The sequence below is a fragment of the Mustela erminea genome, chromosome 1 (genome assembly GCF_009829155.1).
Source record: "Mustela erminea isolate mMusErm1 chromosome 1, mMusErm1.Pri, whole genome shotgun sequence".
Lineage (NCBI taxonomy): Eukaryota > Metazoa > Chordata > Mammalia > Carnivora > Mustelidae > Mustela > Mustela erminea.
Window position 1 is genome coordinate 93,727,687 of NC_045614.1, and position 13,691 is coordinate 93,741,377.

Consider the following 13,691-nt stretch of genomic DNA (forward strand, 5'->3'; position numbering starts at 1 on the left):
CCACTGTTTGATAGAGTTCTAGAGGTAGATCTTTTATATTCTAGTTTCCCTTTTAAACTGTGTTGTTTTCCTGTGCCAGGACATCCAGGGCTCACTTAGCCAGTAGGCCAGCTATGGTGCCCAGACCTGCTCTGAGCTGTGTTGTCAGAGTGGAAAGGAACTTCAGTGTGGCACTTGCCAGCTCTTTTGATCTGGAGAGAGTGTCAGCAGCTCCTCTGCTGTTTAGCAGGGTTCTAGGACTGGTTTCTTTATATTCCAGTTGCCCTTTTAGACTGTGGCCTTTCCCTCCCCACTGCAGTTCACATCATTTGGGGGATGGAGGTTCTCTTCATTGCCAAGTATCTGTCTCTCTTGCCTTCTGTAATCTATCTTTTGTTGGGCAGAAGGTGTTCAGTTAGCCCTCAGTTCTTTAAGAGGAATTGCTATAGAAATGGGTGTAGATTTGTGCATTCATGGGGGAGTTGTGTTTAGGGTCTCCCTGTATTGCCATTTTTGAACCAGAACCTGTTTTATGTTTTCCTGATAGGTTACCTAGTAGTTGATCTGTTCTGTTAATCTATTTCAGAGAATAACTTTTTCAATTTAATTTTCCTGTTTCTTTTTTTTTTTTTAAAGATTTTATTTATTTATTTGACAGATAGAGATCACAAGTAGGCAGAGAGGCAGGCAGAGAGAGAGAGAGGAGGAAGCAGACTCCCTGCCGAGCAGAGAGCCCGATGCGGGACTCGATCCCAGGACCCTGAGATCATGACCTGAGCCGAAGGCAGTGGCTTAACCCACTGAGCCACCCAGGCGCCCTTCCTGTTTCTTTTTAAAAGCTCTGTTATCTGCTTTTATATTCTTTTTTTTTTTTTTTAAGATTTTATTTATTTATTTGACAGAGAGAAATCACAAGTAGATGGAGAGGCAGGCAGAGAGAGAGAGAGGGGGAAGCAGGCTCTCTGCTCAGCAGAGAGCCCGATGTGGGACTCGATCCCAGGACCCTGAGATCATGACCTGAGCCGAAGGCAGCGGCTTAACCCACTGAGCCACCCAGGCGCCCTGCTTTTATATTCTGCTTTCTTTCAGTTATCTTTCTTCCCTCAAATTTTTGAACTAGTAGTTTAATATATATTTTTTATTTTTTTATGTGTGATATTATAATTAAGTCCATTGTAGAGAACACAAATAGCCACATCTAGTTGCAAGGGATGCTGGGAAAATGTAGCCATTTGCCCATCCTTTCTGTTACAGTGGTAGATATGGAAGTTGAATTTTTGATCGCTACTTAGCAGTCTCTGTTTCACTCTTAATGCTTTAAAAATCAAGCAAATAACATGTACATAGGAAAACTTTAATTACAGAAACAGGTAAAATGAAATGCACATCTTTTTCTTTTTCCTTCCTTCATATCTGTCTTATTTCCCAGAGGTAAGCGCTATGAAGTTTTGTGTCTATTTTTCCAAAAAAATTATTACATGCCAAATATTGTATCCATATATTTACTTCTAACTCAAAAAACATTGTATTATACATTTTCACACTTTGCTCTTTTTCAGTTTCTTTTTGTATCTGGTCATACAGATTTACCTCATTTCTTGTAATGACTGTATAGTATTCCATTTTATGGGTAGAACATTTTCCGGCTGATGGACATTTAGATCCACTAGGTTTTGCTCTTATAAGCAGTGCTATACTGAACATCTGTGTGTATCCGAGTATATTTTTGTGAGTGTATCCATTGGCTTGGAACCCAGCAATGGAATTAGGTCAGTGAGTATGAATATTTAAAAAGTTAAAAAAGAGAGCTTTCTAGATAGCCAAGCTTAGTGGTGGTCTCCTAAGTCCAGAACTCTACATATCCTTTAAGAACTGTATAGGTCAATAAGAACAACAATCAGAACTATCATTTTTATGGCTTTAATGTAGCCCAGAGGCACGAAACTACAAACTTCAATTAACAATAAGAAAGACTCCCAATTTCTAGTTGGTCTATTTCTTGACTTCCTACTACACGTCTCTGTGGAGAGCTGGAGTGTTGAGAAACTGCACAGAAGAAAGAGAAGGGAATTTAGGTAAAATTACTCTCAGGAAGAGGAAGTTCACTGTAAGAGTGAAAAATACTGGAAAAGAGTCCTGTTAGGTCAGCAGTAACTTCAGGGGAGGGACTTAAACATGGACCCAGGAATCAAGGAGGCAGTTATGGAAGGGCATTGCTTCTGGGGAAGACCTGTTAGAAGGAAGGGAGAGGCGTTTTTGGAAATTGTGAAGTGAAGGAAAAATGAAGCGAGGTAGATTTATGTGTCTACAAGATAAAAACCACAAATATTGAGGAAGCTATTAGCCTTTTCCTTACCTCTCCCTAAAATCAAGATGTGCGTTAGCTAAATGGCACTTCGCCGTACTGACAGACGGGAGGCTCTTGAACTGGGAGTCATGTTTGCCATCCCACTGTCAACTCTGTGAACAAAATGCACAGATACAAATAGTTTATATAAAGCTTATTAAAATAGAAAGAGAATAAAAAACTTCAATTGAGAAAACATCCTTTGCTATAAAGTTAACCATGAAGTAGATGATCATACTGCAGTCTGAGTTCAGTAGCTTCAAGGAAGTATTTGAGGTTATGAAAACCAGAAACTTAGAAATTCATGACAAAACGGACATGAAATAGATGTAAAGTTAGAGCTGATTGAATTAAAATGGGTGGTGGGGGGGAACCAGAATTATTTATCAGACATGAAGACAGAAAGTGTTTTAGGGAGAATTCAATTGAATGAACTTTAATAAGGAACACTGAAGGAAAGTGGGAAAAACCAAGAAATTGAAGATAAAAAGGTAAAAAAGTGATTTAAGTAGATGATAAGCAAAGAGTGAATATAGATGTAATTGGAGTGACTAAGAAAGAAAACCAAGACCTGAATTAATGTTTAAAACTGTGTTCTAAGAAAACCTATATAAAATAAGACCTAGAGCTACCTAATGAAAAAGCCCACTGAGCACCTTGGAAAATTAACCTTTGGTAAAACTTGAGTAAAAATTCAAGTGTGAGTATTAGATATTTAAAATAAAAAATCTTCAGGACTTGGAGGCAGAAATTTCCTCTACATTACAAAGAGGAGAGACTGAGTAGCATCAGACTTCTCAAAAGCAGCACCTAAAACAAGGCAACAATGGAAAGGTACTTTCAGGAGACTTGAGGAGAGATTATGAGACTAAGGATTTTATATCTTGCCAAGCTGATGTTCATATATTAAGACTAAAGAAAACCAGTTTTAGGGGCGCCTGGGTGGCTCAGTGGGTTAAGCCGCTGCCTTCGGCTCAGGTCATGATCTCAGAGTCCTGGGATCGAGTCCCGCATCAGGCTCTCTGCTGAGCAGAGAGCCTGCTTCCCTCTCTCTCTCTCTCTGGCTGCCTCTCCGTCTACTTGTGATTTCTCTCTGTCAAATTAATAAATAAAATCTTTAAAAAAAAAAAAAAAAAGAAAACCAGTTTTAAATATGCAAGAACTGAGGGAATACTCTGTCCCTAGGCTTTTCTTGAGGAATCTTCTAGCAGATGAGCGTCATCCAAGCAAGAGATTTCCAAGGAGAAATTTTGATGAGAGGATTAATGGTTTTATTTAATTATAAGTCTAAGACTAAAGCAGGGCTGGAAATGAGGGTAGGAGACAATATATAAATGCTGTGTTTTAGTTGCAGAAAAAATGCAGCTGAAAAAATGGGAGGAGAAGGAAGAAGAAAGTATAGCAGACTACGTTCACTGATTATTGTGAATCAACAGATACTGTTATAAATAGACAACCCAGTTAATAAAACAGTAAATAATCAACAGATGAAGGCTTATAAAATAGGTATAATTACAAAAGTACCCACTAGATAAAAAATAGAAACTTTGGGGGCGCGTGGTTGGCTCAGTGGGTTAAAGCCTCAGGCTTCGGCTCTGGTCATGATCCTAGCGTCATGGGATCGAGCCCCGCATCGGGCTCTCTGCTCTGCGGAGAGCCTGCTTCCTCCTCTCTCTGCCTGCCTCCCTGCCTGCTTGTGATCTCTCTCTCTGTCAAATAAATAAATAAAATCTTAAAAAAATATATATATATATAAACTTTATAAATAACAGTATAAATACACAAACAGCAAATATAACATGGTTCATAGAAAATAATTATAGAGTAAAAATCAAATCTTTTATGTGAATAAATATGAATGGCTTAGCTTATTAAACTTACTTATTTCCTTTATTAAAAGAAAAAGAGTTTTAATTTCTCTCATAAACCAAGACCAGCTATATGTGGTATATAGGAGACACTTAAAATGATTTTAAAAAGGTAAAAATAAGGGATGGGCAAGAGGTATACCAGAGAACAGAAACAACATAGCAGCATTTGTGATCTTAATATTGGATGAGGTAAAATTCAAGCTTTAAATATGACAAGGAAAGTTGTTTTTACATGCTAAAAGCTATGATTCATAATGGTGATATAAAAAAATCTATGTCCCAAATGATAAAACCATGGACTTTATAAAGCAGAAACTATGGGAAATCCAAGGAGCCATAGGTAGAAACAAATACTTGCCTTAAACGTGATTAATACAATACAATACAAATCCCATTCTGCATAGCAAAAATCTATAAAGAAAGTCAAAAGACAAGCTACAAAGTGGGAGGGAATATTTGCAACGTAGGTCCCAAATAAAAGACAAATATCCCAGGGTGCCTGGGTGGTTCAGTCAGTTAATCTCCCTCTCCCCATCCCCTGCCTGTTCCCCTGCTCATGCTATCTTTCTCTGTCTGTCTCTCTCTCTCAAATAAATCTTCAAAAAAAAAAAAGACTTAGTATGTCTTAATATGCCTTAATATGTAAAAAAAAAAAAAGTCTTACAAATTGAAGAAGTAAAGATGGAAATTGATAAATAAGAAACCATGGATAGCTCACAAAAATATATATAAAATGGACCTTAAACATATGGAAAGATTTTCAACTTGACTCATTATGTTGGAAATGCAAATTAAAATTACACTGAGTCATCATTTCTCATCTGTCAGTTTGGCAAAAAATAAACAACTTGAAAACATTTTCTATTGGTAAGTCTGGCAGAGCCGACTCTCATAAATTGCTGGGAAAGGTATATGGTAATTTCTAAGACTAAGTGGGTATTATTTACATGTGAACCCAGAAAACAGACAAAGAAAACATTGAGTGCAAAGGGAGAGGGAGTGGTGAGTGAGAGTCAAAGGTGCTCCCACACCCACCCTGCCCTTGACAGGAGACTTGGTCAGGTTCGGGGAAGAACTCACTAACTCTTCAGATTCAGCTGTGAACAAGGAAGGAGACCACGCCAGCCACTGAGGGAAAGAATGTAGCATGGGGGCCTTCCTAAAAGGTACTGACAGTCCTGAGAAGACATTTGAGGACAGTGAGGCAACCCAGCTATCGGTGTCAGGAATGGGATACCACCCCTAGAAGATATTTACACTGAAGATACACTTCTCATCATCCAGTATTATAGACATACAAGGTTACTACTGTTGTGTTATTTGCAATTGCAAAATAATGTAGGCAACTTGAATTTAAAATAATGTAAGCAACACATGGGAGATTAGTTGAGTAAACTTTGGTACATGCACACACACAGTAGAGTCCTAGGCAGGAAAAAGAGCAAACGTGATCTCTGTGCTGATAGGAAGTGATTCTTGGGATATATTTTTAAGTGAAGAAACCCGAGGTGCTAAAGAGTATCTGTAGTAGGTTACTTTCCTTCTTAAACAGAAGTGGGAACTAAAAAGGTATACATGTATCTACTCATTTCTGTAATATATGCATAAGAGATAAATCAGAAAATGAGATTAATGATAGGGTGGGTAGAATTAGGGTGGAAGGGATGGGGAGTGATGATAAATTATGTTAATGTTTACAAATTTAAAAAAATCAAGACTGAGGGAAAACCTTACAGGTACAATAAAAACAAATTGAACCTGTGTTTCAAATGAGTAACTTTTGAACACAGTATTTTGACTATATACCTTTAGTCCAGTGACAAATAGTTGTAAAGCAATACTGAATTTTTTTTTTTTTCAGTCATTTGGGGTAGCATTTCTGAAACCAGTTTCTCTGTATTTGAGGATTAAATAAGTCCATTTTGAGGATAATGGGAGTCCAGGGTTTACTGTAGGAAAAAGTTCTGAATATGGTAAGGGGTAAATTAGAGTGAGTCCTGTGGTTGAATTGGATGAGAATTGGAGCTATTAGTATGAACTCAGTGTTTTCACACTACTTTTAGAAATAAGTGTGTGTGTGTGTGTGTGTGTGTATCTGTGGATTTCCTAGCTCTGTCCTCTAGGACAGCTTTTTAAAAGCAGTCTTATCCCCCAACTCCCAGTCCCAAAGGGATCTGAACCCTTTGGAGAGATGGCTGATTCTGGGCTTGGGGCAAGAAAAAGTACAAGATGAACCTGAAAGTAAGGCAATTCCAGAATGTGACAGTGCTCAGTGAGTGATGGAGAGACATCAGAGTGGCACAGGAACCCTCTTGAATGAGCTCTCTCTGGCAACTATGGAGCGATTTAAACATAAAATAATGATAAAGATTACAGTCCACATAATAAAACAAGAATTCCTAAGTTCATACTTGTGGATGATGTAAATAAATGGGAAAGACAGAGACCTTTTTGATAATAGAATGCCAACTAATAAATGGGGTTAGGGAAATCCCCATTCGACAGCTACCATGGCAATAATTGTGTCAGGGAAGAGTCATGAGTGCTAAAGCTAGTGGGTGAAAGTGTGATGAAAAATAGGATTTTTACATTTCTAAGAATTTCCCCACAGTGTACTTAATAAAAGTGGAAAAGTAAGAAATTTGCAGGAGAGAGACTTGCATATGTTCCCACCATTAATGGCCAAATTGACATTATGCTCCTCCCCTCCTTTAAAGTAGGCTCCACACCCAGCATGGAACCCAATACCAGGCTTGAACCCACGATCCTAAGATCAAGACCTAAGCTCTGATCAGGAATGGGACACAAAACTGAGCCACCCAGGTGTCCCATTATGTGCCTTTTGATGTGATTTACTGAGAGGGTCACTTCTGTGATACTCTGCCAAAAATGCTCACCCTGAAATTAAATATGAAGAAATATTAAACCCAAATTGAAGACAAATAACCAAATGACCAATCTATGATCTTCAAAGATGTCTTGATCATAAAGAAAAGGACTGAGGGGGCGGATATTAAAGGAGGCTAAAAGAAGGGACTGGTGCTCTTCCGTTAGATTCTAGGACCAGATTTTTGTTGCTATAAAGAGTTATTGGAATAACTGGCAAAATTTGAACAAGGGTTTATAATAGTAGTATTAGTTTCCTGATTTTGACAGTCTCACTGCAGTTACATGAGAATGTCCTTGTTCTTAGGAGATACATACTGAGGTACTTAGAGGTAAAGTGGCATCATGTCTGTAGCTTACTCTCAAAAAATTCAGGAGAAAAATTGTGTGTATAAATGTACATATGTAAAGAGAAGAAAAAATCTATATGGATACATAGGAGAGAGAGGAGATGTGGGTGGGACAGAGAGGGAAAATTAAAACATCTGTGGTAAAATGTTAAATGGATTATCTAGGTGAGGTATATATACTTTTTTTTTTAACTGTTCCAGAAATTTTTATGTAAGTTTAAAATGATTTCAAAGTAAGGTTAAAAGAGTAAAATAATGCCAAATTCAAATGGAACCTTTAAAAACAGAGCACTGGTTTATCCTCCCCAGCAGGGTAGAGGTGCTGCCCTCCCTGCATGCTTACAGACCCTGTGGTGGGTGGGGGCTCTCCAGCTTTGTCATTCTGCAATGTAAATGCCTGTCATTTTGTAATGTAGTTCTCTCTGGTTCTTTATCATTTTGAGCTCAGGTGTAAATTTATCCCTGCAGGTTGTTGATGAGCGAGAATTTTTTGAGATCATGCCCAATTATGCCAAGAATATCGTTGTTGGTTTTGCAAGAATGAATGGGAGGACCGTTGGAATTGTTGGCAACCAACCTAAGGTGGCTTCAGGTAGGTGGGAGAGGCTCTCACACACCTCGGGTGGCAGCTGGGGGCCAGGGCTGCCTGGGCTCACAGTGTCTGCCTTCTGGCTTTCTCTTCAAGTGAGCCCTCCATGGCCAGAGAAGAAACTCAGATGTTGTTGTGTTGTTGTAATAGCTCTTTTCTCTTTTAATGTTCATATCCCAGAATGCTTCTTTCATTCTTTAATTTTTTAAGGGTTTATAGATAAGTTTCTTTTTTTGAGTCAAGAGGGTCTTTATTTTTTCAGAGATCTGCTTTCTGTTTCCCCCTAGTTAGATTTCTGTCTCACCCACTGAACTATGAGCTCCATGAGGGTGGGGGTGTTGGAGTCCTCGCCATCGTTTTATTTCCGGGGTCTTCAGTGGTGCCTGATACACAGTTGGAGATTCGTTCATGGCTGTGCTGTGGGTACAGTTGGTGGAAGTGTGACATGGGGACTGTAGACACTGCTTATCTCCTGTTTTCCTTCTTAGGTTTGTTTTGAATCCCTGTGTAGGAGAAATATGCCCTCCCTTATTGACCCAGCTTCATCTTTTATTTCTGTTTTTTTTTAACAGTATTTTTTATCATGTATAATATATAAATATATATAAATAATCTAAAGGTTGATTTTTTTTTAAGAGTTTATTTGTTTATTTGACAGAGAAAGATCACAAGTAGGCAGAGAGGCAGGCAGAGAGAGAGAGAGGAAGCAGGCTCCCCACCAAGCAGAGAGCCTGATGAGGGACTCGATCCCAGGACCCTGATATCATGACCCGAGCCGAAGGCAGAGGCTTAACCCACTGAGCCACCCAGGTGCTCAAAGGTTGCCGTTTTAACCATTTTTAAGGGTATAATGTAGTGGCATTAATTACATTCACACTGTGTGCAGCTGTAACCATTATCTTCCAGAAATTTTTCAAGTAGGAAGAGACTCCTTTTCACCTTACCCCCCAGATCTTGATAATCTAAATCTACTCTCTATGAATCTGCCCATTCTAGATATCCCATGTAAGTGGAATCACATAGTAGTTGTCTTTTTGGGTCTAATTTATTTTACTTAGCATAATGTTTTCAAGTTTCATCAACATGGTAGCATGTATCAGAACTTTAACTTTTCATGGCTAAGTAATATTCCATATCATGTGTATACCACGTTTTGTTTAATCATTCATCTGTGATGGACACTTGGGTTGTTTCCAACTTTTGGCTATCGTGAATAACACTGCAATAGACGTCGGTATGCAAATATCTATTTGAATCCCTGTTTTCAGTTCCTTTGAGTATACACCTATGAGTGGCATTAGTCATATGGTAATTTTATGTTTACGTTGCGGAAACATTGTACTGTTTTCCACAGTGGCTGCACAGTTTTACATTCTCACTAGCAAAGCAGGGGGTTCCAGTTACATCACATTGTCTCTAGCACTTGTTACTTTCTGGTGTGTTTTGATAATAGCGATCCTAATGGGTGGTTTTCATTTAAATTTCCCTAATGATTAGTGATGTTGAGCATCTTCGCATATGCTTATTGGCCATTTGTATGTCTTCTTTGGAGAAATATCTATTAGATTCCTTTGTGCATTTTTAATTATTTATTTTTGTTGTTGAGTTGTTGGAATGCTTTATATTTTGGGTATTAAACCCTTATCAGCTATATGATTTGCAGTATTTCCTCCCATTCTGTAGGTTGTCTTTTCATTTTCTTGATAATGTCATTTGGTGCACAAAATTTGTAAAATTTAATGAAGTCCAATATATTTTTGTTGTTTGTGCTTCGCAGAGTATCTGTTGAGAAGTCCACTGTCATGAAACTTTCTCCCTAAGTTTTCTTTTAGGAATTTTATGCTCTTAGCTTCTACATTTAGGTTTGATCAATTTTGAGTAAATTTTTACATATATGTGAGTTAAGGGTCCAATTTTATTCTTTTGCACATAGAAATCCAGTTACCTGAACACCCATTTGTTGAATAGATAGTTCCTTCCCAATTGAATAACTTGGTATCCTTGTCAAAAATCAATGGGCTGTAGATGTACTTTTTTTTCTTGGACTCTTAATACTATTTACTTGATCTAATTAGGTTTATCCACATGCTGGTTTTCATTACCGTAGTTTTATGTACTAAGTTTTGAATTGGAAGTGTGAATCGTCTCATGTTTTGTTTTTTTTTTAAAGTTGGTTTGCGGGGTGCCTGGATGGCTCAGTGGGTTAAGCCTCTCTGCCGTCAGTTCAGGTCATGGTCCCAGGGTCCTGGGATCAAGCCCCGCATTGGGCTCTCTGCTCAGCAGGGAGGCTGCTTCCCTTCCTCTCTCTGCCTGCCTCCCTGCCTACTTGCGATTTCTATCAAATAAATAAATAAAAATCTTTAAAAAAAAAAAAGATTGGTTTTGCTTTTTGGGTCCTTGCAATTCCATATGAATTTGAGGATTGGCTTTTCCATTTCTGCAAAAAAGTATGTTGGAATTTTGATAAGTTTTGCATTGAATCTGTAGATCACTTTAGGTGGTATTAACATCTTAATGTTTCGACCTGTGAGCATAGCGTGTCTTTCCATTTATTTTGGTCTTTTATTTCTTTCAGTAATATTTTGTAGTTTTTAGTGTACAAGTCTTTCACCTCTTGGTTAAATTTACTCTTATGTGTTTTATTCTTTTTTTTTTTTTTTTTTTTTTTTAAAGATTTTATTTATTTATTTGACAGAGAGAGATTACAAGTAGGCAGAGAGGCAGAGAGAGAGAGGAGGAAGCAGGCTCCCTGCTGAGCAGAGAGCCCGATGTGGGACTCGATCCCAGGACCCTGAGATCATGACCTGAGCCGAAGGCAGCGGCTTAACCCACTGAGCCACCCAGGCGCCCTATTCTTTTAGATACCATTATAAATGGAATTACTTTCTTGATTTCCGTTTTGGATTGTTTGTTGTTAGTGTATAGAAAGACAACTACACAACTGATTTTTGTTTGTTGGTCCTGCAACCTGCAACTTTGCAGAGTTTATTAGCTTTACTAGCCTTCTTGTGGATTCTCTGGGATATTATATGGGATCATATTTTTTGCAAAAAAGGTATTTTTACATTCTCTCCAATTTGGTTACTTTTTATTTTTATCTTGTCTAGTTGTTCTGGCTAGAATATCCAGCACACTGTTGAGTAGCATTAGTGAAAGCAGGCATCCTTATTTTGGTCCTGATCTTAGGGGGTGAACTTTGTCTTTCACCATTGAATATGTTAGGTATGGAATTTTCATAAATGCCCTTCATCGTGGGGAGAAAATTTCCTTCTGTTCCTGGTTTTCTGAATCTTTTTTTTTTTTTTTTAATCTTGAAGGGTTGGTAGATTTTGTCAGATTCCTTTTCTGCAACATTTGAAATGAGCGTGTAGTTTTTTGTCCTTCATTGATATTTTGTATGTTGAACCACTCTGCATTATTACAGTACATCCAACTTGGTCATGGTGTATAATCCTTTTTATAGAATAAATTTTATTTTTGGAGCTCTTTAGTTTCACAGCAAAATTAAGTGAAAACTACAGAGTTCCCATATACAATCTGCTGTCACACATGCACAGCTTACTTCACTATCAATATCCTGAACCAGAGTGGTGCATTTGTTACAATTGATGAATGTACATTAACACACCAGGAGTTTCTGTTCTGCATCCTCACCAGGATTTGATCTTGTCAGTCAGTGTTCTGGATTTTGGCCATTCTCATACTTGTGTAGTGGTTTCTCATTTTGAATTGTGCATTTGAATTGTGACATGATGTGGAGTATCTTATCATGTGCTTATTTGCCATATGTATATTTTTGTTTCCTTTGGTGAGGTGTCCAGATCTTTAGCTGCCCCCCTTTTAAATCTTTAGCTCATTTTTAAATCAGATTTTCTTATTGTTGAGTTTTAAGAGCTTTTTATATACATTAGATAGCAGTTCCTTTATCACATGTATATTTTGCAAATATTTTCTCCCAGACTGTTATCTTCTCATTTCTCTAGACAGCATCATTTGCAGAGCAGAAATTTTAAATTGTAATGAGGTCAGCTTATCAATTATTTTTTCCTAGGTGATGCCTTTGGTAGTGTCTCTGAGAAGATGCCACCATACCCAAAGTTGTTTTCCTCCTATGTTATGTTCTAGGTGTTTTCAAGTTTTGTGTTTTGCATTCAGGTCTCTGGATCCATTTTTGAGTTAATTTTCGTGAAAAGTTTAAGGTCTGTGTCTAGATTAATTTTTTTGCTTGTGGATTTCCAGTTGTTCCAGCACTATTTGATGAAAAGATGGTCTTTCTTCCATTATATTGCCTTTGTTTTATTTATTTATTTATTTATTTATTTATTTATTTATTTATTATCAAAGCAGTTTGTTATATTTATGTGAGTCTGTTTCTGGTTTCTCTGTTCTGTTCCACTGATGTATTTGTTTTTTCTTTCACCAGTACTACATGTCTTGATTACTGTAGCTTTACAGCAAGTCTTGCAGTTAGGTATTATCAGTCCTTCAACTTCATTTTGTCTTTCAATATTGTGTTGGCTGTTCTGGGGTTTTTGCCCCTCAATATATTCTTTAGATAAGTCTGTCAATAATCCACAAAATAACTTGTTGGGATTTTGATTGTAATAGTGTTAAATCTAGAGAGTAAGTTGGAAATACCTGACTTCTTGATAAGATTGAGTCTTCCTATCCATAACCAGGGAATATGTTTCCATTTATTTAATTCTTCCATTTTGTTCATCAGAGTTGTGTAGTTTTCCTCATATAGATCTTAAAATATGTTTTGTTAGTTTTCTGCCTATGTGTTTCTTTTTTGGGTAATGTAAACAGTATTGTGTTCTTAGTTTCATATTCACTACTGGTATATGGGAAAGTGATTAACTTTTGTGTATTAACTTTGTATCCTGAAAACTTGTTATAACTGCTTATTAGTTTGAGCAGTGTTTTTGCCAGTTCTTTAGGATTTTCTACGTAGATTATTATGTTATCTGTGAACAAAGACAGTTTGATTTCTTCCTTCCCAGTCTGTGTACCTTTTGTATATTTTCTTGTTTTATTGGATTAGCTAGGACTTGCAGTACTACTTTGAAAAGTAGTGAGAGGGGACATTTTTGCCTTGTACCTGATCTTAGTAGGAAGGCTTCTAGTTTTTCACCATTACGTATAATGTTAGCTGTAGATTTTTTTGTTAGATGTTCTTTATCAAGTTGAGAAGTTGCCCTTTTATTCCTAGTATTGCTTTTTCTGTATCTAATGATAGGTTCATGTGATTTTTCTTCTTTAGCCTGTTGATGCAATGGATTACATGAATTGATTTTCAAACATTGAATCTGCTTACCTGTGATAAATCCTAGTTGGAAGTGGTATATAATTATTTTTATAACATTGCCAGATTTGATTTGCTAATATTTTGTTGAGGATTCTTATGTTTGTGTTAATGAGAGACATTGGTCTGCATTTTCTTGTAATGTCTTTGTCTGGTTTTAGTAATAGCATAATGCTGGCCTTATAGAATAATTTAGGAAATATTCCCTCTGATTCTTTCTGGGAGATTTTAGAGAATTGGTGTAATTTCTTAAATGTTTTGTAGAGTTCACCAGTAAAACTTTCTGGGCTCTGTTTTTTAAATGACATAAGAAATAAAAAATGGTAGGGGGCACCTGGGTGGATCAGTGGGTTGAGCCTCTGCC

At 37.2% G+C, this 13,691-nt stretch overlaps 1 protein-coding gene across 1 annotated transcript in view; it reads left to right on the forward strand.

Moving 5' to 3' along the window:
• The window catches only part of PCCB (propionyl-CoA carboxylase subunit beta), a 104,998-nt gene that overhangs the window by 79,831 nt on the left and 11,476 nt on the right, over positions 1-13,691 (forward strand). The window contains exon 10 of the mRNA XM_032333855.1: positions 7,902-8,025. Within this exon, the coding sequence (XP_032189746.1) occupies positions 7,902-8,025 (124 nt within the window). The remainder of the gene's footprint in view (positions 1-7,901; positions 8,026-13,691) is intronic.